The 27,767-nt window shown below is 35.6% G+C and overlaps 1 protein-coding gene across 1 annotated transcript in view; it reads left to right on the forward strand.

Annotated features, from left to right (window-relative positions):
* The window catches only part of LOC104520497 (matrix metalloproteinase-16-like), a 107,066-nt gene that overhangs the window by 69,360 nt on the left and 9,939 nt on the right, over positions 1-27,767 (forward strand). The window contains exons 2-3 of the mRNA XM_010162203.1: positions 18,219-18,367; positions 26,767-26,889. Of these exons, the coding sequence (XP_010160505.1) occupies positions 18,219-18,367; positions 26,767-26,889 (272 nt within the window). The remainder of the gene's footprint in view (positions 1-18,218; positions 18,368-26,766; positions 26,890-27,767) is intronic.

A 27,767-nucleotide genomic window follows, 5' to 3' on the forward strand; every position in this document is an offset into this window, starting at 1 on the left:
TTTTTCTTTCTTTTTTTTTTTTTTTGAGTCTGTGCTTTTTCAGCAGTTCAAATTCATATCCGGTGTAGTATATGCTGTCATGTGCAATCGTGTGTGAAAAAGCTGGAACCAGGAAAACAGGAAGATGTAACATGAAAAAACTGAGTTTCAGCAGGGCTCAGACTGGGAAGAGAATTTAAAAAATTGTGTTCCAAATCTACATTCTTTTTACAGGGAAAGGAGAACAGAGTATTTATCAGCACAGGATATACAGTGCCTTCCACTCAGAAATGTGGAAAAGAGAGGTTTGTCTGTGATGTCTGCTCTCTTCAGGTTTTCTCAAGCTAAATAAGCTCCTTGGGTATCTGGTTCTCTGTGGACTTTGAAAAGTACTGCCAGATAGCTGGTGCTAAGGAGTCATTAAATTTTCCATTATTTTCCATTATGGTTTTGTAAATAAAGCATTTAGTCATATTCTTGGCTCTTCTCTGCCACAGTCCCTTGCAATAGTCTGTTAGACCAGGGGTGAGTTTGAAGCTCTCCACCCTCTGAAGAAATACTGATTGATAGGAAGAATATTACCTGAAGTAGTGAGAGTGCCTCCACAGAGAAGAGCACAAGTAAGACTGTAGATTTGTATTCCCGTGCTTAGAATAGGAAAGAGGAGAATGGGACCAACCACTACTTATTGCTCTTTTTGTGAAATAAATTTTGATGCATACTTCTGTGATCTAAAGATCTCTCAGAAGAACAAAAATCTGAATTCAGAGCAACCCAAGGAATCTGGGATAATTCCTATGCTATCCAAGGAAAATGTGTTTGTCTCAAAAAAACTATAGGTACTGAGCTAAAACCAAGTAGGGATTCAGATATTCCACAATTAGTAGTTTAAAAAAATCCTGAGATACATAAATTTCAAATAATGACTTTTTAACCATGAAATTATCTGATGGAAGAAAAAATGGAAAATATTCTATGAAACTGTTCACATTTCTGTAAATTCACTGAAACTGGAAAATATTTGATGATACTTATTAAATATAGTGAAATTCTGAATACATTTAATTTCTGGTGGGAAATTTCTGTATACCCTAGCATGAATTTATGAGCTGTTTTTCCAATGAATGTATGCAAAAATAACCTGAATTCCTATATCTATTACTAAAATAGGGAGAGATTCATTTTTAGTAACAGGTCTATTTGGATGTTCTTCAAAAATACCTGTTGAAGATAATCTTAGCTGGTATTTCATAGATGAGAGCAGAATTTTACTGGGAGAGAACCAAAGGTAACTGAATTTTATGAGTTAAAAGATGAACAAATATTAAAGCATTTTCATATATGTATTTCATTGATTTATTTTCATATATATACATATAGATTTATTTATTTCCAATTGTTTTAATTATTCATAGAAATAACCCAGAGGATGCTAATTGTTACTGTATATTTTGTAATACTGATACAATAGAAATACATTTATTTGCTTAGGAGTATGAGAAATTTGCAATTGTTTTAAGAAATTAATATATGATGCGAAGTATAGTGGGGCAACACATTTTTAAAGTTAGTGAGTAATACAAGAATCAGGCACAGATTTTTAAAGCTGTAATACTTAAAACGTATGGCATTTTTATTTTTAAAAGTATATATTCAAAGAGAAGACAAATTATTAATTAACTAAGAGTTAAATACACCTTATCAGGTTGGCTTTAATATCTGAATATGGAAATAAATTATAACAGTATATGTGCTTTTGTTCATGTGCTTCCTCTTTTGCAAAAGAATTAAATTGTCCTGAAACCTTCCTTACTGGGTATTTTTATATGTTTGCAAAGTATTTGGTCAAACATCAAGGTGAAAGCGGTTCTATCAACTTCAGGAGCCTCAAAGTATCAGTTTGTTTGTTCTGATGAATTAGGAGGAAGCACGGTTTGTCTCCAAGACGATTTCCTCCTCTTCTCTCCTCTCTTCTCTCTCCTCTCGAGTTTGCCTTAGTTCGCTTCAGTTCCTCATCTGTGAAAGGAGATTATGATTATTTCCCTATCTCTTTTGCTCTAAGAAGATGTCCCTTAAAACTGAAACATTCAGATAAACTGATTTTTTAAGGCAATGTAAACTCTATGATACATTTTTATGTGTACATATTCATGTTATACTGAATTAACCTCTCTGTAACAGAACTTTTCCAGTCTTCTGTGGAAATTAAATTTTAAGTCTGAGTATTTCAAAATTAGATTCTCTGCCTTTCTAGAAAAAAAAGCAGCTACTCCAGAAGCCTTTCAGAATGGCAGAATAGGGCCTGAGTGTACCGGATCCATGCCACATAGGGGACACTCAGGTTTTAGGAAGAATTTTCAATGCATGATATGAGAACCAAAGCAGCATTTCCAAGAGATTTCCCAGTGTTACAAGTTTTCAATATTTTGAAGTTAAGAAGGAAAGGAGAACATAAAAATTAGTGTCAGGAGAAGAAGAAAAAAGTCTTACTAAACCTTTCTATTATAATGCTGAATTGTGTACTACTTGGCGCTATCTGAAATATTTCAAGACCTTCAAAAGATTGGGAACAGAGGCCTTCTACATATTCTTTGCACACTAATCAGTTGTAAGGAATTTACAAGATTTAGTTTAAGTATTCCGTTATGAAAATTGACAGGTACAGAACTTGATATGTCAGCTGCCCTATGTGCCCTACAGAAATAAAGAAAATAAATAGCTCATTCTGAGTCTGCAAGCTGATTTTAAGGTTGTTTTTCTTTAATCATATGTCAGAAAACTGGCTTTGGTTAAGTTTGAAAGGATGTATATGTGTTTTCTGACTGTCTAGACCTTATGTGTACAAATGAAGCCATTTATGCAAACAGCTGTTGAGCCAATATATCATCCCAGACCTCAGTAGCAGACTTCTGATCCAATTCTCCTAGGTTCTTTTTCCTACAAAGCAGTTCAATGCTCACTAAAGCCACATGAATCTTTTCTAGTTCCTTCCAACCCCAGCCTGGTCTATATTAGTCCCTCTGCAGACCAATATCCTGTTATTTGTCAGTCCCCACTGCTTTTTCTTCATTAAGGCTTCTGCACTCTTCCCGGGAGGAATCAACTGCCAGACCTCCCAAACTCTTACAAGGCATATCAATTAAATATACAGCTTTCTCTTACAGTAAGCATCACCTCTTTGCTGTCACAACCACATGTGTTTTCTGGGGCTGAGATAAAGTGAATAGGCACAAAAGAAAGACTAATGATTTCTAGATCATGATATGCAAAAATACAAGTCTAATAGCTACTGCCATGGTGATTGTACAAGTATCACATCACATCTTCCTCTTCATAAAGAATTATTATCTCTAAGAAGATCGTTACTTCTAGGCGAAAAATAATATGAGACCTATTCTCGTAGAAGACCATTAATCATCCTGCTTTCATAGTAAAAGGTCATAGCACTTCCTTGAACTAATTCTGCTTTGAAATAAAGCATGTTTATTAGGGAAAAGACAATACATCCTGATTTTCAACTTGCCAGTGAAAAGAATATTTCTTAAAACTTTGAAACTTATTCCATTAACTACTTACCCTTGCAAGATTTTTTGCCACGGATTTGTTGAGAAGTCAGTTTATGAGGAGATTTTGAATTTATTTGGAGAGAGAGAGAGAGAGGTTATTTGCTGAGTGCTACAGTACAATTCTCAGAATATGTGGATTCAAGTGAATGGTTGTCAATTTATTGAGGGTGGCAGGTGAAATTCAGTGCTGATAAGGTAATGCATACTAGAGGGGATAATTTGAATTTCTCACACACGTTGCAGATTTCTAAATTAATTGCAGTCACTGAGGGAAGAGACTTGGGCAATGTTTTGGACAGCTCAGCAAAAACAACTCTTCAGTGTGCTGCAAAAGGAAAATGCTAGAACATTTTAAAAACAATTCTAAAAATTCTGAAATATTTTAATATCATTAAGCTAGTCTATTATTATTTTCTTATGTAGTGTTTGTTAGGTTCTGCCAACTTCATCTCAGGAAGTGATTCATCAAGAAAAGAAAATTCTAGAAACAACTGAGGAGAAATTTGAGTTAGGGAATGCATTTTTTTAAGGGATGGTATTAATATTGTTTAATTTGAGGAGACTAAATAGGATCGGCCTTAAGAATAAGAAAAGCTAAACTAAGTTATCCTATTTATCTTTTAAAAAAATAATATGGATCAGCTGAAGTGGACAGCAAAATTTGAAATGAAAATTGCTTTCTAACAAAACAACCTTTAACTGATGGGGTGAAAATGAATTTACTCTAATAGCCAGATTATTCCGTAATTGTCTAATAGGAAGTTTCTACCGAGGCAGGAGATGAAGTACCATTGAGACAATCCATCATGACATTTACCACGTTTAATCCTACACCTAGTTTCCAATCACTGATCATGATTATCGGTTTATGTGATAGGGATAATGTTCCCTACATTTTATGTATGAGGATGTCCTGGATTTTGCTAGGATAGAGTTAATTTTCCTCTTAGTAGTTAGAATACCTGTGTTTTAGTGTCAGAGTAGAACTTGTTATGAAAAGAATGTTGATAAAAGTACTAATGTTATTAGTTGCTGCTGGAGCTCGCGGCCACCGTGTTTGGCTGCTTCACAGCTGCATCAGGACTGGGAGGGAGAAGTGCAGTGAATAGCAAAGCCCAAAACTGGCATTTGGATGTGCAAATAAAATATTCCAAATCATATCATGTCATGTCAGTATATTAACCAGGGCTGACCGGAAGACGGGGTATTCTCTCGGGGATCGCTCAGGATCACTCTTCCGGGGTTTTGATTTCGGGACTGTCTCTGCTCCAGTATCACTGGCTGGCACAGGCTGGGCATCGGTCAGCGGGCGGTGAGCAATTGCACTGTGCATCACTCAATTGTACATTCTGTTATTACTGTTTTTATCATTGTCATTTGATTTTAATTAGTAAATAGTTTTTATCTCAACCTGTGAGTCTCCTTGCCCTTTTCTTTCCAATTCTCTCCCCTGTTCCCTGGGTGTGGGAGGTGGGGAGGGTGAGCTTAATGTTTGCAAAATGCAGGACTTAATTTGACTCCTAACCCTGTTTTCTCTCTCTATTTTTTTTTTTTTTTCATTATGGAAAAACTTACACTATTCCTTTTTCCTAAGGTTTCTTACTATTCTTACTTTTCTATACTAAAACATTTTTTCTTGTTTCTAAGCCTGGAAAGAAAGCGTAATTTTTCTGTTAAGCATATATATACATACATAGATAAACAGTTGTAAACAACCTTGGCTTAAATATATGAAAAACTTGTTCTCATTTATAGTTTGAACCTGTACAAAAATGTTTGGAATACATTTGGAAATTTGGATTTAATTGCTGAATGGGGTAATCCCAGCTCTAATTTTTCCTCTAGTTTATTGTAGACCAAGTCTAAAAAACTTATGTTAAACTGAAAGCAAACAAATATCAAGTAAGGTGCTGCTTGGGATACTTAAACATTAGATTCACAGGATTAGCATACTAATGACATTACTATGAGAATACAGGACCTGTTATGTTTATTAATTGCAAATGTACTTTCTAAAATGTACTTGGTTACTTGTTTTGCATATTATCCTTCTTAATTGCATGGAAGACCATGTCTGTCAGAAGAAAAAAAAAATAGAAAAGCATTCATATATAATTTTCTCTCTCCTTTTTTGCTATTTTGATTCTATCTGCATGTTTGAGCTAGAAAAACAATGTGTTTATAAAAAAAAAAACAACCTAAAACATCTGAGCTTTATAAATATTACCAGTGATGAGTGTAAGGAAATTATTTTCTTCTACCAACTTAGTTTTTAATATATCTATAAAACTATAGATAAATCCTAATGTTACTGTTGGTTGATAGAGACACTTCATAGAGTTCTGCCAGGTACTGAGTGCTCTGAGCATCCATCTAAACCTACAGCTATTGAGAGTACTCGAGAGTTCACAGCATCAGGTCCTAATTAAGCAAAGCTAAAATTGTCTATTACATTTCAAAATTGCAATACACATGACCATAGCCCCTAGGGGAGCTAATAAAAGATAATCCTATGGTTTGCTTTGAAGCAATTACTGTACATCCCCTTCTGCCTGCAGGAATCACCTTGTCACATCCCTCACTTGCATCAATTCTTCACTTGCATCAATCCACCACTTCCCCTTCCCCTTTTCTATTTTTGTAATTCTGTCCTTTAACAAAAATAGAGTTTAGAGGATGTCATAGAAAGGAGAGTTGTAGATGTAGTCAAATATATGCAGTCTTTCTGCTTCTTGCAGAATGATTACAGACAGCTGGTGAGTTAGTGTACTGCAGGCAAAAGACTTATCAAATGAAGTGTGAGGACTTTTTTATCTTTATGAAAGTAGGATGCTAATACAGCTACCCTGAGTTGGTCATATTCTGCCACTAATCTACACAGAAATGGTTTCAAGGAAAGGGAATATTTTACTTTAGAAATTATATGTTTTTGTTATAGCAACCAAGATAGCTTTCTCTATACCTTCTGTCATTTTTCTTCACCTTAACAACTATGGCAGGAGTCAGTTGTGATGGATTTAGTGGTGATTTGGAGCAAGGATAGTGACTTACCCATACTAAATTCACCTTTTCTTGCTACTTAAGATTCGAACTCTATAAAGAAAAACTGCTGTATTCACCTATTGTGATCTATGCTAAAATAGAATTTATGAAAGGTATGTGATCAGTGTTGAAGATGATTAACAGAAAAAAGGTAAAACTGTTTAACCAGTATTGTTCTTACCTCTTCAATAGTAGGGCAGTTCCTGGCTCCATCTGAACTACATGTACAAGAGGAAAATAAGAGAGGTGTAATTTGCATAAATTATCAGGGAGAATCATTAGAAGCAAGCATGAAAAAATGGAAGTGCTAGATTCTGACTGATCCATGCCCTCCCTGTGGCAGAGTCATATCCCATGGGCATTTTCTGCAGATGGAAATGAAAGTGGGAAACATTAATTACAGATCAATATCCCATGGAAACTCCTCTACTAGACCAGCATTTTCAGAACTGGGGAATAAGTCAGAAACTAAAAGAGGATGGAACAGAGGACGAGATGATTTCTGTACTATCTTTTCATTTTCATCCTTACAGCTTCTGATCAGATAGCTTTACTATATAGCTGAATGGATTGTCTTAATTGTAAAACAGGAAGACAATGGCTGAATTAAAATATTGTCCTTCTTCCTCCTAACTGGATGCATTGCTCCAAAGAACAAATCATACCTTTCAGAGATTTTACTTCCTTTCTGCTCTATTAGCTCCCTGGCCTCCTTGCAGAAGTTACAAGGGTTTTGTTGTTGTTGTAGTATTTGCATTTTTTGTTGTTTTTGTTTTGCTGTGTGGACCAAATAAAATAATTTGGGAAACCACAGTATTACCTTTTATATTCATTGCATTCTCTTCCTGCCTCTCCTTGGGAAGTGACAAACTGATACTCTCTGTAGATTTTATGTGCCATATAAAATCCATGTTCATCTTATATCTACACATTTCTGCAGGAAAACATGAATCAGATTTTTCAGTGAGGTATTATAGTACTGAAAATATCACAAATCGTATACGAACTTGATTATAAAAAAGGTTTTCTAAAATATGGAATGCTATCCATCAAGGAAGCACAGCATCTTAGATTTTACTTTCTTATATATCTGACTTTGAAAAGCAGAAGACAGAAAAACAGATATTTTCAATTTTAAACTGGGCTTATTATCAATTTATATTTAAAAAGTCTTTTGACCATGGGAAACAGACATACTTTGGCATAAATCTTAGGTTGCAAGTAGTAGTGACATAATTAATTGCTGAAAAGACATAGAAGGGAAAAAAACAAAAGTAGCATTCAGTAAAATAAAGGAACTATCTCATTCAATTAAATACCATCTGTTTCCACTGAAGGCAACTTTGCTGTTGACTTTAACATAGCCAGTTGGTTTTTTACAGACACAGACTTTTAAACTGCTTATGTGCAGTATAGTATGAATTTACATCCAATCTTATTTGTAAAGGTGTAGTAAAAAAAACGCCTATGAATTATAAATCTACGAAAAATATGCAATGCGTTGTTGCATTTCTATACTTTTGCTTTAATGCAGTTTTAGTTTAATCCATAATATAAGAATATTCAAGATACTAATATCTATACAGGAAACACAGGAACAATAGGACAAGGGGTAATGGTTTTAAACTAAATGAGGGCAGATTTAGACTAGATATAAAGAATAAATTTTTTACAATGAGGGTGGTGAAACACTGGAACAGGTTGCCCAGAGAGGTGGTAGAAGCCCCATCCCTGGAAACATTCAAGGGCAGGTTGGACAGGGCTCTCTGAGCAACCTGATCTAGTTGAAGATGTCCCTGCTCACTGCAGGGGGGTTGGACGACATGACTTTTAAAAGTCCATTCCAATCCAAACCATTCTATGATTCTACAGTTCTATGATATATATTTTTGTAGATACTTAATGGATGTGTTTGTGGTTCAAAATATTATGTTTCTTATGTGTATAAAATCATAAAAAACCTATTATAATAAATCAAATTAAATATAAGTGGTATGGGGTAGGGGGGAAGTTTGGCCAAGTCACATTTCCTATGGATGTTTAACTTGCAGTTCATTTACTTCAGTGATGTAAACTTAAAACTGCATAAACTGTAATGGTAAAGTTATTTTATCTAATGAATTAAAATACTAAATGTCAGATATGGTTTGAATAATCATTGCTGCAGAGGAACTTTGCAGCTTGACCTTTTGATTTTATTACAGTGGACTACCTTCCCACAAGCCTTTTTAAAGTAGCACAACACCATCTGTTAATACAATATGTATTTATGTATTTCCTGTGTAAATATCTTAGAACAAAGTTTTAGTATTTTTAATAAGATAATTTGAAACAACCTGTTGGGACATACAAAAACCAGCAGTGCCAATTAATGTATTATTGGTTAATACACTTTTGGTATCTTTTTTGTGGTGTTGTTTGGGAGGTTTTTTGTGGGTTTTGTTTTTTGTTTTGTTTTGGTTTTTGTTTGTTTTGTTGTTTGGGGTTTTTTTTACATGACAGCATGTAATTTATAATTGTGCCATAGAAGACATCCAAATAAGCAAGATTTTTTACATTAGTCTTACTGTAGTATACTGTTTCTATTTGACTAATATAGCTGCTGCTGGGAATGATTTTACAGTCTATGAGGAAATATCCTATATTACTGTTAAATTTTACTGATTTAAATGCCTCTCTTCTGAAGTACATGATTGACTGCAATGATATTCTCAGAGCCTAAAAAAGTCTGTGACCATTTCTAGCTAGTGCCAACCACTTTGAGACTTTACTGCTTGTAGGGTGGCAACGGAAGTAGTGAGGGAGTCCTTATGAATTCATGATGAAATGTGTTGCTCTGGTTGTTTAGCACATGTGTGAGAGGGGAAACAGGCCTTTCTCTTGTGGAATCTAAAACAAAAGAAACAAAAGTCCGAGCAAGTGCTAAGCTGTTTCCTTGGTTGGTGTTCAGTTCCCTGTTTGCTTTTAGAAATAGAAGAAACAACTCTGCACTCAAATTCTGTGATGGTAAGCATAGTCAAAATAATGCCAGCTATGTAGATGGATTAGATCAAAATAATCAGCTTGCAGGTGAGGTATTACAAAGCTATAGGGATCAAAGATGTTAATACCAAGGCAATGACAAGGTGGGGTAGTATTTTGGAGTGTGATGAAAGAATCACTTTGAACTCTTGCCTTCCTTGATACATCATCAAATGACAGTTGCATTTATATAGCATTTTATATGTTCCAGGCCCTGTCTGGATTCTTGCAATGCTGTGCCGAGGAAAGTCTGGAAGCATCACTCATTCTTATTTTTCCTACCAGCTGATTTTCCCAGGAATACCTAATGGGCCTGTGGCTCAACTAGGATTGTTCTGACTGCAGCCTCAGCATTGTTTTTTATATATGCCAATCAACTTGATCTGGCCAGTGGTATTCTGGGATCCATGCATCTGAATGAACTCCACAGTTACATATAACAAGCCATAGAAAACAGTAAAAGAAAGAAAAATCTTAACCCAGCAAAGATCAAAGATATTTCAGGCAGGAACATGTGAGTAACTTCTCAGAAGATACACAGAGAGGGAGAGAGAGAGGAAAAAAAAAAAGTAAAAGGTTCAACAAATAAAATTAGTCTTATAGGGACTGAAGGCTATGGAATCTTTTGGGCAATCTCCATATACCACAATATGACAAGTGTCAAATGAGTAGACCACAGTTCTTGCAAAATGTATATCAGAAGGCAGACTGCTTAGCTATCCAGCAAAAAGTTGCAAAATTGCACCCAAGTTTTTCCTTAGTTTGAGATTCATAAATAAATTGTGTTACTGAACAGGTATTGTAACAAGAGAGCTCTGTGGAGAATTAACTTCCTGGGATTTATTTTCTTTGAACATGAGGAATTTTTTTCTTTAATCTTGCACCACTCTGCTAGGTAGGTTGTTATCTCCAAAAATGTCCCCTCATTTTTATTTTTTCAATGACCGTGAATTACTAAGAATTACTTGTTATTTTTTCTACTTTATCTTGTTTAAAAGATTAAATTACTCGACTCCCTTTGTATATAGGGATTTTCAGTCTCTTCTTTGTATAAACTATTTCTTCGTTTCACATTGAACTACGTAGTGTCTATTTCTGATGAAGGAATTGACTCTCATTCTTAGTTTGTTCAGTGTAGCACAATGAGACTCTGTTTCTTATAGCAAACTATCTGACTTCTACTGTGTAAATACTAATAATTAGTGTTGTTCCCATGTTTATATTTCCTGATTCTATGACAGTCCTTTTTTTATCCTCATGTTAGGAGCAGTGTCAATGCCTTATAGGCCAAAGGTAAGAGGGTCCATGAAATATGGTAACTGTTCAAGAAAGTAGGCATGTTTTTCCTCATAGATGACTACTGTCCTTCCTGTCTTGGAGATCTTGGAATGACACTAGGTGCAAGTATGTGAGTTATAATACCAAATGAAATCTCCCCTTCTCCATGAGGAGAGTGTCTGTCTGAGAAAATCAGTCACTAAACATAATTTACAAGGAATATATGCTTAGCCAAAGTTAGCAGTCCTCTGTTTCAAACCATAGTTTTGCAGTGAAGTCAACTAACAGTCTGTTAGAATTACTAATTTAGATCAGCCAGCCTCAGGACATATTCCTGTATGCACCCATGCAACTTTGTGCAAGCTAAAATATATCTTCACTTCAGTTTGAGAGTACTATACACAGTAAAAGAATCTATTGCTTTGTTTGATTATATGAGAATTAGTCTGGAGTAATTTTAGAGCATTATTACAACAGACCTTGAAGAAAAACTATAAAAATATCAGTAATGACTTACCTGGATTTCTAATCCCTCAAGGACATTTCCATGGTTTGAGCCAGTATAAACAAGATTCTTCAAGTCTTCAGGATATGGTTTTGGGAGCTTCAGTCTAGAATCACAGAGTCACACAGAACGGTTGAAGTTGGAAGGGACTTATGGAGGTCATCAGGTCTAACCCCCTGCTCAAGCAAGGCCACCTAGAGCAGGCTGCTTAGGACCATGTACAGACAGTTTTTTAAGTCTTCAAGGATGGAGACTCCACAACCTCTGGGTAACCTGTGCCAGCGTTTGAGCACCCTCACAGTGAAAAAGTGTTTCCTTCTGCTGAAAGGAAGCCTCCTGTGTTTCAGTTTGTGCCCGTTGCCTCTGGTCCTGTCACTGAGCAGCACTGAAAAGAGCCTGACTTCATCTTCTCTACTCCTTCCCTTCAGGTATTTGTGCACATAGATAAGATCTCCCTGAGCCTCCTCTTCTCTAGGCTGAACAGTCCCAGCTCTCTCTTTCCTCATAAGAGAAATGCTCCAATACCTTAATAATCTTCTCAGCCCTAGAAAGTTTTTATTTTGCTTTTTTAAGTAGTCATGATTTATCCAGCCAGAAGACCTCTGTCTTTCTTGAACTGGGGAGCCCAGAACTGGACACAGTACTCCAGATGTGGCCTCACCAGGGCACAGTAGAGGGGGAGGAGAACCTCCCTCGACCTGCTGGCCACACTCTTTTTAATGCGCCCCAGGATACTGTTGGCCTTCCTGGCCACAAGGGCACACTGCTGGCTCATGGCCAGCCTGCTGTCCACCAGGACACCCAGGTCCTTTTCCACAGAGCTCCTCTCCAGCAGGTCAGCCCCTAACCTGTGCTGGTGTATGTGGTTGTTCCTCCCCAGGTGAAGGGCTCTACACTTGCTCTTGTTGAACCTCATCAGGTTCCTTTCTGCCCAACTCTCCAGCATGTCCAGGTCTCGTTGAATGGCAGCACAGCCTTCTGGTGTGTCAGCCACTCCTCCCAACTTCATATCATCAGCAAACGTGCTGAGGGAGGACTCTATCCCTACATTCAGATCATTAATGAAGATGTTAAAGAAGAAAAGACCCAGTACCAACCCCTGGGGAACACCGCTAGTTACAGGCCTCCAACTAGATGTTGTGCCACTGATCACAACCTTCTGAGTTCTACCAGTCAGCCAGTTCTCAATCCACCTCACCATCCACTCATCTATCCCATCCCTTCTAAGCTTTGCTACAAGGATGTTGTGGGAGACAGTATCAAAAGCCTTGCTGAAATCAAGGTAGACAACATCCACTGCTCTCCCCTCATCTACCCAGCCAGTGATGACATCACAGAAGGCTAGCAGATTGGTCAAGCATGATTTCCCCTTAGTGAAACCATGTTGACTATGTCTGATAACCTTCTTCCAAAATATACCCATGCTGTAAATTCACATCAGTGTCTTCTGTTAAAAAAAGAAAACATCACCAATGAGGAGCTGATGGCATTAGAGATATGAGATAGGGAAAACAGCAGAAGATTCCCTATAATGCTTTGTGTAAATACTTCTGTCTGTCTATCTGGCTATTAAGCTGTCACCAAAAAATTAGTTTAGCTGCAATAGTTAGGTCTGTAATTAAAACATACCAGTAGCCATGATTAATTACCCTAAATGGAGAAATGACCTGGTCATATGGATATTAATTCTGGATTTAGCTTATTTATCCATACCATAGTAAAAACCTTCAAGCTAACTTTTTCCAAAATTACATCAACGCTTGAACTGCTAAATCCTGTGGTGATTATTGTAAGTTAGATTCTTAAATGTATGCTTTTTGAAAATAGTTCTTTTTGAAAAAAATCTTTTTGACAGTGTCTCCTGAATTACTCAGATATTTTAAATCATTTCACTTATAGTGTTTTGATTGAAGTGTATTCAAAAACCAGAAGTCAAAATGTTTTGAAATTATGGAATCTCACAGTTTTACTCACTACAAATTTTGTTTACATCATAAAATCTAAAAAAGGAACAGGGATACATGAATAATAATGATAAGCAGCTGCATTACTGAAGGTGTTTACACAATTGTTTCGATCTGAACTTTGTTAGACTGATTTACTAAGTTTTCAGTTTCATAGAACATAATGGTACTGTAGCTTATACTCTGTGCTGTCATTCAGGAACATTAATAACTTGTTGATAAATTCTGTTCTATCTTAGAACTCAGTAAACTCTCTGAAACTCTGATTATCTTCATAATGTTCTTGCTTAATGTTTAATGATGATATATGGGTTTTCTTTGTTCTTAATAACAATTTGGTACCAACACACTGTTTTTAAGAGCACTCTTTCTTTGCAAACTAGCAAAGATCTAAATTATTTAAGTCCATTGATATATTTAATACATTTTAAGTTAACCCATGATTTATCATTTAGACAAGACAAATATACAGCCATGTGACAAAGTGCTATCTATTCCATAGCCAGATCATCTGTATAGCATAACGTTAGTAGCAGTTGAAGACTAAAATGAAAAGATCTTTTTGTCATGGCAGAAAACCCTAGTCAATGACATCCAAAATCTGAAAGGTGATAACAGCTTGTATGCTGAGCATTTACAGGTTCCATGGACTCTTGCAGAAGTGGCAGGTCCCCAATAAATTCCTATCATCTCTACAGGTTTCATCACCAGTGGGTTCTGTTTATCTTTCTCCTTACAATTATGAAAAAAGCAGGTAGAAGTATGATGAAGGATTTTTTCTGGTGGAAAACGTGTGTGTGTGAAACATGGGTTTATAATTTTAAAATGTATTGATAAATGGGACAGAAGCCTTGAAGTACAGTTTGTGAGGAAAAGAAAATAATTTTAGGCTAATTTTATTTATTTTCTTTTTTTTCCCAAATTAAATGTTTGAATGTCCATGTTCTTCTGAGTTACTAACACTCCTCAGCTAAACTCCAGTGTTTGTTATTAGGCTAAAAATGGGAACTAACATACAAATCTAGTACAAGCAGATACTTAGTAAAGATTTTAGCTCCTAGTTTCCTGGAGGTTAATGTGGACAATGAAATAAGATTAAACAAAAGGAGTTTCTTTAGTTTATGTAAAAAAATTTGAAAGAGTGACTCACATAACAGAGTTCAAATACATGAAAGGCTGCTGCAGAGGGGAAAGGAATAATCGTTTCCCCTCACCTGTAGCAGGAAAAATGGGAAGTTAGAGGCTTAAATTATAATAAGGGAAATTCAACACTGAGGCAAACTTCACAAGCAATAGGGTAGTAAAGCACTGTAATAGAGAGGGAAGTGGTGGAGCCCATTGTCTTTCAGCTGTGTTTTTCTGTGGTTACCATGAGAGGTTACCATAGCTATCATTTTGCTGCAGGACAAGAAAGTTCTGCTCAAAAACTTCACTTGAAGTAGCAGTATTTTATCTTCCTAAACTGTTTAAATGAATGGGACATATTGCTGATTCTGTAGTCTGTGCAAAGGGTCTCTGTTGGCATCCCAGCCAGTATATGTTAGATGGATCTACTTCACTATTTCCTTGTTCCAAAACAGATGACTTCCTCAGGATGATAGGTGGCATTGTTATTGCTGAAGTGCATTAAATGCAGAGACATTTAATTTCAGTAGAGGGGGAGGGGAAAATTCTTGTGGTCATTATTTCTTTTATAGGTTGCCTCAAAAACACAAGACACTGAGAAAACTTTTATTTGTTATTCTGCTGTGGCTGTCTCATTCTGTTTCTTTTCCTCTAGTGGGTGGTTTTACCCACCTGTATCTTTTGGACTTCATTTTAAAGTTAAGCTTCTACATAGTTCCCAGCATTTGGACTATATACAATAGAATCTGAGGAGTATATTTTAGGTGTCTGGCAGACTGAGCCATGGTTCTTCAAAACTTGTTAGTAGAAAAGTGAGGAACAGGATCCAGATTTATTTTCTCTTCTCTTGTTTCGTGATCTTTTCTCACAAGGACAAAACACTAGTAGCATTTAATGCTACTAAATCGTACTAGGTCTCAGGCATTCATCAGGCACTAGTCTTGGAGGTCAATCTGTCTGAATTAAATAAAAAAAAATAAACTTGCTTTCAGAGTGTCATCTGATTTTCTGGTATGTTGGCTCTGTCTTGTAGTTGCCATTTTGAAGGCTGAAGGAAGGCCCAGGTGGTCTATTTCCTTTGCTCAGTGTTAGGGAGTGACTATAAGGCATCTTGTATTTAGCTTGTATTTAAGTCTTGTTAGAAGGGAAAGGCTACGCTGTCCTCTCCTGGTGTTTCTGAGCCACCTCTTTTTTACTTTTCCTGTGTATGCAGTGGCACTCTGATAGATTCCAGTTTGTCCTCTCTACTCCCCTTCTCCCATGAGCAATACTCCCCAAGCCATTTTTCCTGTCTCTCTCTGTATATCTTTTCTAATTCAGATAACTGAAGGTTTTACTTCTGGAAAATTTCGTTACTTGTACTGCATACCTCTGTCACCTTCATTTATGCCATGGTTAGGATGGTTTTGAGTGTTGCTTGGTGGCCTCACAAGCCTACCAAGCAATTTTGTGTGACCTTAGTATCTGAAAGAGATCTTAATGAAAAGTCCTGCTCTGTGTCTGTGTACCAAATTCATGTTGAGAAGGTGATAAGAAGTTGGCATCATTTTAGACAACAGTGACATGCTGCTCAGAATTATTTTTCTTCCCTGACTGATCACTTGTTTTACTATCACTATCTTTGACGTCGTTTCCCTTGCTTTTTATGCAATGACTTGAGAGGATAAATCTCAAAATAACCCCATCCTTAACCATACTTACTGTAAATATTAATCCAAAGGGACTCTGCATGCTACGTTGAAATCAACCCATTCTGTGTCAAACTGATCTCTGACTCCCATAGTCTTGTTTCCATGTACTGCATTGCTCTTGCCAACCTTCTATCTCTAGGTGACCTTTCAGAGCTATCTTTAAATAACAGAAGGAAAAACAGACTTCCTTAGCAAAGTGACACATAAACAAAATTATTTGTATGATGACCCAAATCTAGCACAAACTTAGTGTCCACAAGTTCACCCTTGAAGGTGGGAAGTGCAAGGAGTTGGAGTATGTAAAGTTGGATGTAGATACTGATTGTAGCAATTCAGTTATACTGGAAATAAGAGCATCTTCCTAACATTAAACATAATTTTGTTCTTATTCTGAATGTCTCCTGTATATAGAGATAGTGTAAAGGCAAAAGAGGTTAGGGTGGGTCTTAATCCTGTCTGTACTGTGTCTCCCTGTTTTGTGGAGCTCACATTGTTCAGATTGTGTCTAAAGTGCACTATGGAAGGTAAACCTGCTTAAATTAGAAATATCTGAGTGCATAACCTGAAGATTTCCCCTACCTTTAGTGCTAATTTGATCTTTTATTTACACTGAGCCAATGTTCACCTATGATACATGTCCAGTGTCAGTAAAGTGAACCATAACAATTAATTGATCCACCTTGAGGTTCTTCACTGTGTCTGTAAAATGGGAGTGCACCATCAACACGGTTAACCTGCTACGGAACTGAATTGGGTAAATTCTGCAAGCTAAACTTAAGGCTGAAAATTGCAGCTACAGTTTGGTGTTAGGCTGTGTATAAACAGTGTGTATAAACATAAAAAACCTAGAAGTGTTGTACGAAGCAGACAGAGCCCAAAACACACTGTAAGGGGAGAGTGGGTGGATAGTATTCATTAATGTAATGATTCAGAATCCATGAATGGGAATGTGTTACGTTTGAAAGAGGTGACTGAACTAATTTTTTTTATTTGTTTATCTATTCATTCTTTTTTTTTTTTTTTTTTTTTTTTTTTAAAGAACAGATCAGATTTGTGAGGTCATAAGTACTTTGTTGCTGGGGAGGGTGAAGCTGCAGCAATACAATTTAACTGTGTCTTGTAGAGAGGCAGTATATGTACCTTTCATTCTAGTGAGTAATCCCAGTCTTTAGATGAGAAGCTAAGACATTTTTAAAGATGTATCAGTGCTCTCATTGCTTGAAAAGTCTTAGACTGTACTTTGTATAGGCTAGATTTTGAGAATGCTTCGAAACATTAAGATAAATGCAGCTACTTGTTTACGAACTATTACCTCAAGAGGACAGCATATATCAGAGGGTTTTTCCAGGTGTTCTTAAGATATTGACTTTAATCCATAAAGCTTTCAGTTATTTGGACCATACTTTCTCCCTCTCACTTCTACACAATTAAGAGCATAAACTGTTGGCACAAAATCCATCTCCATCTAAAAAGGAAGATCCTCTTATCAGGCAGTTTCCTGTAAGTGGGCACAGACTCTGCTGCTTCACTATCCCCTGGCCACCTGCTTTTCCTATAAGTACGTGATTTTGTGGATTTATTATTGTAGTTGGTGAATTTTATTATGTACCCTGTGGACAGTCAGTGTGGTATATATTGTAGATTTTGTATTTTGTCTGCTTTAAAAATTTTTTTGGAAGTGCCTAGAGCTAGGGTTAGGTGCTTAAGTTGTAACTTCAAATAAATAAATACATAAAATAAATAATTGAAGCAGGAAGTTTCAGATAATAAAGAGAGTTGGCTCCTGGGTAGAAAACACTCTAAGTCTTAAAACAGTAGAATCTTTAATAAATGAGATTAAATAATAGCCCCAAAGAATTTATTCTCTGGAAAAAAATCAAAACAAAACAAAACCAAAACCCAACCAACCAAAAAGACAAACACAAACTAATAGGATTTATGGTTGGTAAATTAGAAGTTTCATTATATATGGTACAAAATTAGTTACTAGGGAGCATTTTATTTACCTATAATTTCTATTTAATAGCCACTGCACTTGTCATTGCAGGTATGGTTACAAAAGTATGGCTACCTTCCACCAACTGACCCCCGAATGTCGGTGTTGCGCTCTGCAGAAACCATGCAATCAGCTATAGCTGCCATGCAGCAGTTCTATGGCATTAATATGACAGGAAAAGTGGACAGGAACACAATTGAGTAAGTAACCAGTACTGAACTGCTCTTGACTTTTCTGTTTCAAGCAGGGTAAAACAGAACTGGAAAAACTTTTTAACACATGAAGCAGGGTGACCGGGATATCCAAATAGTGTTGCAGCTTCAGATGAGGAGTTAAAATGCTTCTCTCCCTCTCTCTCCCTCTCTCTCTCCTTACCTTTTTTTTTTTTTTTTTTTTTTTTTTTAATTCCTCTTCTATATTTCATGGTGGCACATAGTCACCTGCCTAACTGCTGTCTGCCTTTGGGCATATGGTTGTAAAGAAAATGTTTCGGTGTTAACTGAAGAAACGACCAAAACGTTGTTAATGTGGAAATGGAGGAACCTATTAAAAATTAGAAAGAATTCATGAAATATTTCACAGAGGAAAGAGTCTTTTCTTACTGGAAAATCTTAAGTATCAATTTCCTTAGCCTCATTTCAAAAAATTTTAGCACACTCCACTGTCCCATTCATTTAATGGTTTCCAGTAACAAAAGACTAAGTGAGGTCATTTCAACATGCAGTAAAATTGGATTAGTTTTGCATGCCCTTTGCATTCTGAAGTTTTTTAAGGCAGGCAGCATCTGATTTTACTGACAGACTGAACACAGGCAAACTTTGTGAAACAGTGATTAAAAGAGACTTCCAAACAACTCTATGGTATGCCAAATTTAAAAAATGTGCCAAGAAAATGCAAAATAAATTAAAAAAGAGCATTAGTACACAGTTAAGAAAATGTATCTCGGACAAGTACTGGTTGGACTCATTCCAGTTAAAATGCAATGAAGATTATCTTGTGGTTTTAGAAAAAAGTTACTTTACTTGAAAAGCAAACAATAACAAAACAGTACAGTCACTACATATCCAACATTTACTTTATTTGAATATGTTTCTACTATTTCTCTAAAATGCTTTTTAGGGAGGAAAAAAAAAAATCCTCCTTTATTTCCCATCTACCCAGCCCCAACCCAATGTGTCACCTTTCATTATTCTTTTATGGTAAAGTAGCTAATATGAATGATTTTTCTGTCTTAGAGTTTAGGGAAGAGACTATCCAAAATGCTGTCAGGATTGGAGAAGTAGTTTTATTCCACTAGTACATGCATTATTACATTGAAAAGAAATAAAGCAAAGCAGATTTTAGGACTGCCCTATGGGGCGGTGAGTTGATCACACATCCCTCAGTTTAAGAATTTAAAGGGCCTTAGAACATGCAATGCAATAGCAGTATAGGCCTTGTGAGAGAGCCATGTTCCAAAGTATCTTTATAATCCAATCTGCAGGGTGGAGACACTAGGCTCTTTATACAGCTTCAGTGATTGATCCTTGAGGGGAGAGTGCTGCTATACCAGTCACTAGTAGCCTTTTAAAGACACATTAGTGGCAGCTTTGTAAGAGTCAATGTATTTCACTAAAAGAAAAACAATCTGTTTACAGTTAGCAGTACCAAGAGGATAGAAAGAGGTAATTTAAGGAAAAGCAGAGGCCATCTCATCAGCTCGTGAGTTGAAAAAAAAAAACCAAAAAACCAAAAAAACCTAAAAAACAAACCTTTAATTGCAAAGGGAAGTGGTTTATGTTTGCTAAATTGGACTTGTTAGACAGCATGTCAGCAAGGTTGTCTTCACTCCTTCTGCTGTGTAAGAGACAAAGAAATCCATCTATGCAGCAGATCAAAACATAATTTTGCAATCTGGTGGATATGAACTCTTTCAAACCTTTTGATGTATATTTCTTCTACACAGAAAGATACCATAGAATCATAGAATCATAGAATGGTTTGGATTGGAAGGGACCTTAAAGATCATCTTGTTCCAATCCCCATGCCACCAGCAGGGACCCCTTCCACTAGATCAGGTTGCTCAAAGCTTCATCCAGCCTGGCCTTAAACACTTCCAGGGAGGGGGCATCCACAACTTCCTTGGGCAACCTGTTCCAGTGTCTGACCACCCTCACAGTGAAAAACTTCTTCCTAATAATCTAATCTAAACCTGCCCTCTTTCAGTTTAAACCCATTTCCCCTTGTTTTGTCATTAGTTGCCCTTATGAAAAGTCCCTCCCCAGCTTTCTTGTAGGCCCCTTCAGGTACTGGAAGGCCGCTATAAGATCTCCCCGGAGCCTTCTCTTTTCCAGGCTGAACAGCCCCAACTCTTTCAGCCTGTCCTCATAGGAGAGGTGCTCCAGCCCTCGGATCATCCTGGTGGCCCTGGATATATTGAAGCATGTCAATTGTTAGGTACATAGAACTCATGCTGGATGAATTTTACATTTACTTACATATTTTCAGTTGCATTAATTTGAGTCAAGTTGGGAACAGAGCTGATTCTTAAAGATTTGTCACGTTTGTATTGGTGTTGAGAAAAAAAAAATAAACTTGTTAAACTAAACTGTGGCCTCAAGTTCCCATCAATTAACATCACTGAATATACTTGGGAGATGTGACTACATAACAAAGGATAAATATTTTTTTTAATTGTTCATTTATGGCAGTATTTTGTAAATGTTTGAAATCATTTTCCCTTTCATCTACACAGAAAGTATATATACTCTCTTGTGGCCAGAAATATGTGACAGTTTACCAGTTGTTTCTCTGTGATTAATATGTTATAATTACATACAATGCTGGGATTACAAAATATAGAGTACAGCAGGAACCTCATAAAAACAATTTAATTTGTTCTCTTCGTGTGCATGAGGATTTATCTACTTCTCTAGCATGTCTTGAGAAGACAATATGATGTGCCTTTTCATCTTCAGAAGGACAAACAATTAAAACAAGTTATAGTAGCAACTTGATAGGAACCAACTTTGGGAATATTAACAGAGAAATAATATCATGCAGCATCACCATCAAAAGTCTCCTGGGGGAAATTTTGTTGCTCTGGAAAAGAGATAACCCCTCAATGAGTATTTTGGTATGCACTAAAATGAACAGTGTTCATCTTCCCCCTACTACTCACCATTCACTTGTTTTTGCTATAGTTTTTGTTTCCGAAGTGGCTTGAAAAGCATGATGCATGCTTATTGCTGGAGATACGGAAGAGTGAGTGGTAGGAAGAAACATCATTATAATGGTGTAAAACTATGAGGGTCGTTCCGAATACAAGTATCATTACAATGTCAAACCAAATGAAAATAGTGTCTGACACTTGCATGGGGTGCCACAGTATTTCATGTGATTCATTTATATGTTACCAAACACAGTCAACTGTTCATTAAAAAGGAGACTTCTGAAAATGGACCCACTGTTGGTATCCTGGTCTTTTACATCCCTAAACCAAACATACGAAAATAGAAAAAGACTACTTGTTGTCTTTTCGTGAACCTGCTATACATTTTTATTTCCAAAACATAGTTTGCAGTTTAAAGGGGTACATTACAAACTTATTGGTGTACAGATAGAATGATTGTGTACAGAATGCTGACTAAGTCTATGCAGTAGTAACAAAGCAGTAATTTTATTTTAATGTTATCCTTTATAAGTAAATGACAAATGCACTTATTTTGAAGCTCAGATGAGCTTCTAAGTTTACTTTGAAGTTTAAGAATAAGATGTAATCATATTTATGTGTGACATCAGTTGTTTATATATTAATTATCAGTTAAAGAGTGAGAGTGAACAGTAAATTTTAGGCTGTTGAAATTGACTTAGTGGTCTATTTTATTAGTAAATGTTTTTGTACAAAAGCTATACATAAGGTCTTGTTCCCTCAGCAAAAATTCAATGAGAAACCTTGCAGACAAATGATCGTCGGTAGCAGGGTTGAAATACAGTATCTTACATAACTCTTTGACTGCTTCCTATTACTTAAAGGAAAATCAGTAAAGTCCTATAATAGCAGAGTACAGTAGGGAAGAGTAAAGAAGTTTAGAAAACATATCTATCTCTCCTCACAAGAAGTTTCAAGGTACCATTCAGTAGTTTCATTAAATAAATATCTATAGTTTTTCCAGCCTCTAAGTCAAGTTGGACTCTCCCTTTTTTGTTTTCTTTTTTTCCCTAGAACTCTGAAAAAAAAAAAACCCCAAACCCCAACAAAACAACATCAACACAAACTTTATACAGCCTAAACAGCAGTTTTGATTAGCGATAAAAGAAGGGTGGTGTTTAACTAAAAGTAGTTTTTTTAATGTTTTGATTCCTCATTAGACCAAAAACTTTTTCCTGAAGGCTTAAGAAAGTGAGGAGACAGAAAGAGATTCTTCCTCTTTATCCCCAAAGAGCAAGACATGGTTAGGCAACTGGCTTGAGTTACGAGAAGTTAGTTTCAGCTCTCTCTCCACTGGAAGAGCATTACAGTTTTGCTGCATATTTTTATTTTAATCTTTTAAGATTTTCTGTGAGTCTAAACTGTTTTATTTCTCTTGACATATATAGCTCCTCAAGATTCAAACTAATGGAGCTAAGATTGGAATTTGATGTGACCTAGTCTACAGATAGAGTACGTTAGTCACAATTAAGCCCCTTTATTGAGTACTGATAAAATATTAATTTTGAGGGCCTACTGCAAAAGAGGTTTCTACAAGTTCAGAAATAAACAGATGGGAGAGGCAAAGTCATTACCAGTATGCATCTTTTTTAAATGAAAAACACTTATTTAAAAAAAAAAATAATTAAACTCCAAGAAGCAATCAAGAACATGAAAGACCTTGATCATATTATGTTAAAAGCAGCTGTATTTGGAAGAAAATAAAAATGCATGTGTTATTTGTCAATTCCCCCTAGATGGCAGATCATATTACACACTCAGTATCCCCAAATGTCATAAGCTTTGATTAATATTACTGACAGAATTCTTCCTCCCAGTCAGTGTGACAACCATTACTGTTTAAAACAATATTTTTAACGTACTAAAAAAACCCAAAAATATTTATGTGCCAGACGTTTTTAACATTTGCCTCATTTCTGTGCTAGAAAAGATCAGACTCCAATACTAACCATGTAATAATTTGTTTATTATTCTGACTGCTAAAACGTAGCTCAGCTAAGATCTAGGTGATAGATTTGGTGATAGTCCAACTCTTCAGCTACAAATTGCATTTTTCCTTAAATTTTACATGAAAATAATTTCCTGAAAGCTAGTGAACCACTTGTGCAAAGGCTTCAATTTGATTTGCATTGGGATTTATATTGTGTGTGAACCAGTCTCAGTCCTCATGTAAGAACATCCGTGGGCAAGACAGCATGACAGCATGGAACATTCCCTGCCCATCCAAACCAATAAGGATACAAGCATAATGTTCTTCATAGGTACATACCACTTAAAAATCAATACAAGAATAAATTGCTTAAATTTCAGAACATGTTATTTTGGGCTATTTTTTGTTTTGCTAATAATGAATTGTCAGCAGTTCTAGTAAGATAATACAATGCTGAATTTTGAATACATTACCTACTGTTCTTGACTTTTTTAATTCAATATTAAGTGTAAAACATTTTATGCTAACATTATTTCCTGTAAGAGTTCTGAACCTTTGACATAACTTGAGTCCGTATTTCAAGAGCAGCTTTGAAGATTAATTTTTAAATTCACAACTTGGAATGTTTACACTTATCTGCCCTTGGCTTGCCAATGAGCAAACCTGGTTATCAAAATAGGTCTCCATCAGTTAAGATAAATAGTTTTCTATTTTTTGGGGGGAGAAGGCCTCATTCGATTGATTTAAAATCATTGACCTTGAAATAATACAATATAAATGATATATTTCATTTTTTATACAAGATCCTGACATTTTTGTATGGTATTTCTAGCAAAATATAGTAGTTATTTGTTTTTACTTTATTCTTTGCTCCTTTCTTTTGATGTAGTGATATCACCTTAAGGTGAGAAAACTGATCTTTTCTTACATATATGTCTTTTTTAGCAATGTGTGCTTGCAGTTTCAGTAGCGTAATTTAAATATAACCTGTCATTAAAATGCATGGTAACTGCATGCTGATGTAACGTGCACTGCAAAAAAAGTGTTATTGACATGTCTAAAAGTTTTATGAGGTCTGAGCCAGTTTTGTTGAAGTGATATGATATGATATGATATGATATGACAGCATTTTACGAAGAAGAGTAGAACTGTCCTTTGGTCTGTAAATAAGATCTGGTTTTTTTCCTTCATTTTCTTTTATTATTAGAGTGAATTAAACTTTTCAATAATATTTCATCACAGAAATCGCTAATGTTTACTTTGTTGAATTGACATTTCTTTTTAAAAAAAACAAAGGTACCTGAAGTAAAGTTGCAGGGTGTTTTAGCAAATGCTGGGTAGGGTAAGGTTTTATAGCTTTTGAAGTATTGTTTTTGCAGACACTAGAGAAAGAAGGTTGTCTTCCTTGCAAATACAAAGAATAGTCAACTGTTTTATGTGCCATGCATACTTTGTAATTATTCTGACCAGAAATTGGAGCAAATCATTCTGTGTTTCTTATTTGAAACAGTTTAACCATGAACTCAGTGTCTTCAATTCAGGCAAACTCATAACTTTTGGCTTCTCCACTTGTATTACTTGATAGATGTGTCGCCTGTCAAAGTTTTTGCAGGCACTGACCTGTAGTCTTTATCAGCACAAGTGGGGTGCAGTGCCCTCTTGCTACTAGCACTAAAATTTTGTATTTTCCCATGAACTGGTGAGTTTAACTCATACTTAGGCATTTGAATAATAGTTTGCTATATATCCATAGCTACAACATATATGAGGTATTATAAGTCTGTCTGTAGTTTTAAACCTCTTCACATGCATTTATGAAAATGGACGTGTCTAATTTTGACTGGATTAGACCATCTCTAAAAATTCATTCAGTATGCAATATGATTTGTCTTGTATTGGCAGGTGTAAAACTTAATGCACATCTCATTCCTTGAGTAAAGAACTGAAAAATCAGTGATTTCATTAGATGGTATATTTTTTTATATATACATACACACATACACACACACACACTAGTCCTTTGTACTGCAAGTATTCCCTGTTTTCTTTTGGACAAAACAAGATGATCTTCTTCCTTTTGCATATATTGAACTAATAATAACTACTGAAAAAGATGAAAGATGGTTGACTGGTTGGGTTTTTTTGATATTTTGTTACCTGCACATGTTTTAAAAGGAGTCTACTATCTGAGATGACATTTCAAATTACTTTTCTGTCATACACACATACATACATACAGCTGCTGTGTGTATATTTATTTATGAAACAATGTTTAAATGCCAATTTAATGGTCAGAAATTCATTCATGCAAGCCTGAATATAGGGTATTCTGCTTCTGCTAAATACCATCAGAAAACTTTAGCTTTTACATCAGTAATTATTTGGCATGATAGAAATAAAGTCCAATGAACTGGAAAAGTAACAGAGGAGATTTGTCTTTTACTTATGCAGTGATTGTCTTTAATCTTACTGTCTTCGTGATGGTAAATTGCTATGCAGCTATTCAGCTCATATAAAATAACTTTAACTGAGTTTTGTTCACTTTTACTCAAAATAAATAACCTCTTACACTACAAGTGAGAAAAAGTTCAATGATACTGCTATTGAACTCATACTTTTGATTTAGACATCATCCTAATTTTTACATATTTGGAATGCTGACAAATTTGAAGTTTTTGAAATATTGGAAAACACTGAAATATTGAAGGCCACTGTAAAAATTGAGCATTTCTGTGGCAAGCCTGGTGCTGCTGTGATGGTCGTTGTTGTTTGTGATTTAGACCTTTTCAGCTTGATTTTGTGCAGAGAATTAAATATTCTTAGGCAGAATTATTGATTTAAATATCTCCACTAGGACCTTAGAGTTGCAAAGCTATATTCTTCATTATGTGTAAAGAGAGAAAGACAGAAGAGCTTAATATTACCATAAATTTAGCAGTTTTATTATCTTGAATTAAAACAAAAAAAAAAAAAATCTGGCAGTTGACTGGACTCTTCAATTAAAAGCATTCAAGGCTTGTTTAAATATCATGATAATGAGACAAAAGAGAAAGATTACTGAGTAAAAAAATAGTTTAGGAACTAGTGGTTTGACTAAATCTTTGTGTATATACTGTAACTTCACCTTCAGCAAGCAGGCTAGTAATACAGATCATAATTACCTTGAATGAATCAGAATAAATTATAGATTGTGAAAGGCTTGTCCAGTTGTGAAGTCTTTGTTCGAGGCTGTAGCAAAAGAAAACTATGAAAAATAACAGCAAATAAATTTATTTCTGAATGTCATAGGAGGCAATGAAGTTCCACATAATATGCATCTGTTATCAGGTTAGCTGTTCCTTTTGGTAGCCATTGTTGCATGTAGACACAAAATTGATAATACCATAACTTCAAAAAAGTTTGATATTTTTATTAGGTAGGTGCAGTGGTTATGATTTTTCTTTCATGTCACTTTAACTATGTGGTGCTGTTTCTTGCAGCTGGATGAAGAAGCCTCGATGCGGCGTGCCTGACCAAACGAGAGGCAGCTCCAAATTTAACGTTCGTCGGAAACGCTATGCGTTAACGGGACAGAAATGGCAACACAAACATATCACTTACAGGTACCAAAAATATTCATATGTCTATATAAATGACAATAATAGTGCTGACTTTTAATTTAAAGAAAATATAAATTTCTGAAATATTTTTCAATATTTTGAGACGTTCATCATTAATATGTAATATAAAAAAGCTTATTTAGATACCTCTTGGATAAGTATGTATGTGCTACAAGAGCCAAATTATTTTCTTGGATTAAAATTGCTTGCGTTTAGTAACTGATAAATTCTCTGAAGCTTTCAGCATCAATTTAACACCCAATATGGGCTTAACCTTACCTTTCAACCCTCTTGGCAACTTCTTAGGGAACATTGCTCTGAAAGTAGAAGCACTGTAAAAAAGCTCAGATCTCTAATTTAAGTATGTAAAATATTATTGAAAGGAGTCAGTCTCTGCAAAATGTAGGTACTTATAGATCTATTCTAAGTACAAATTAATTTAGTTATAGTTTGGTGAGTCACTGACCCAGCCATTTTCTGCCTACATGATAACAGGCATAAGGGTATGTACAAGGGTGTACATCTATATAACTCTTGAGTCTGGCATGTAGTTTACACATGTTACACAGTGTGTTGCCCACTGTCAAAACTGATCTTTGCAGGGAAAGTTAGATGCAAAGTATATACTTGCTAGAGCTCTGTCAACCAAAGAAAGTGTATAATATAAAATCCTTGATTTGTCAGCAAACCAAGGATTCCAATACAGCTGTATTTGGTTTACATGGCAAGTTTTTGGTAGCAGGGTGGAGGTGGGGCATGGGAATAGGGGTGGCTTCTGTGAGAATGCCAAGATAGACCCGCCACTGTCCAAGGCCGAGCCAATCAGTAACGCCTCTGTGATAACATAATTAAAAAAAAAATGGGGGAAGAGAAAAAAAAAA

This window comes from Antrostomus carolinensis, unplaced genomic scaffold (assembly GCF_000700745.2).
Source record: "Antrostomus carolinensis isolate BGI_N321 unplaced genomic scaffold, ASM70074v2 scaffold11232, whole genome shotgun sequence".
Classification (NCBI taxonomy): Eukaryota; Metazoa; Chordata; class Aves; order Caprimulgiformes; family Caprimulgidae; genus Antrostomus; species Antrostomus carolinensis.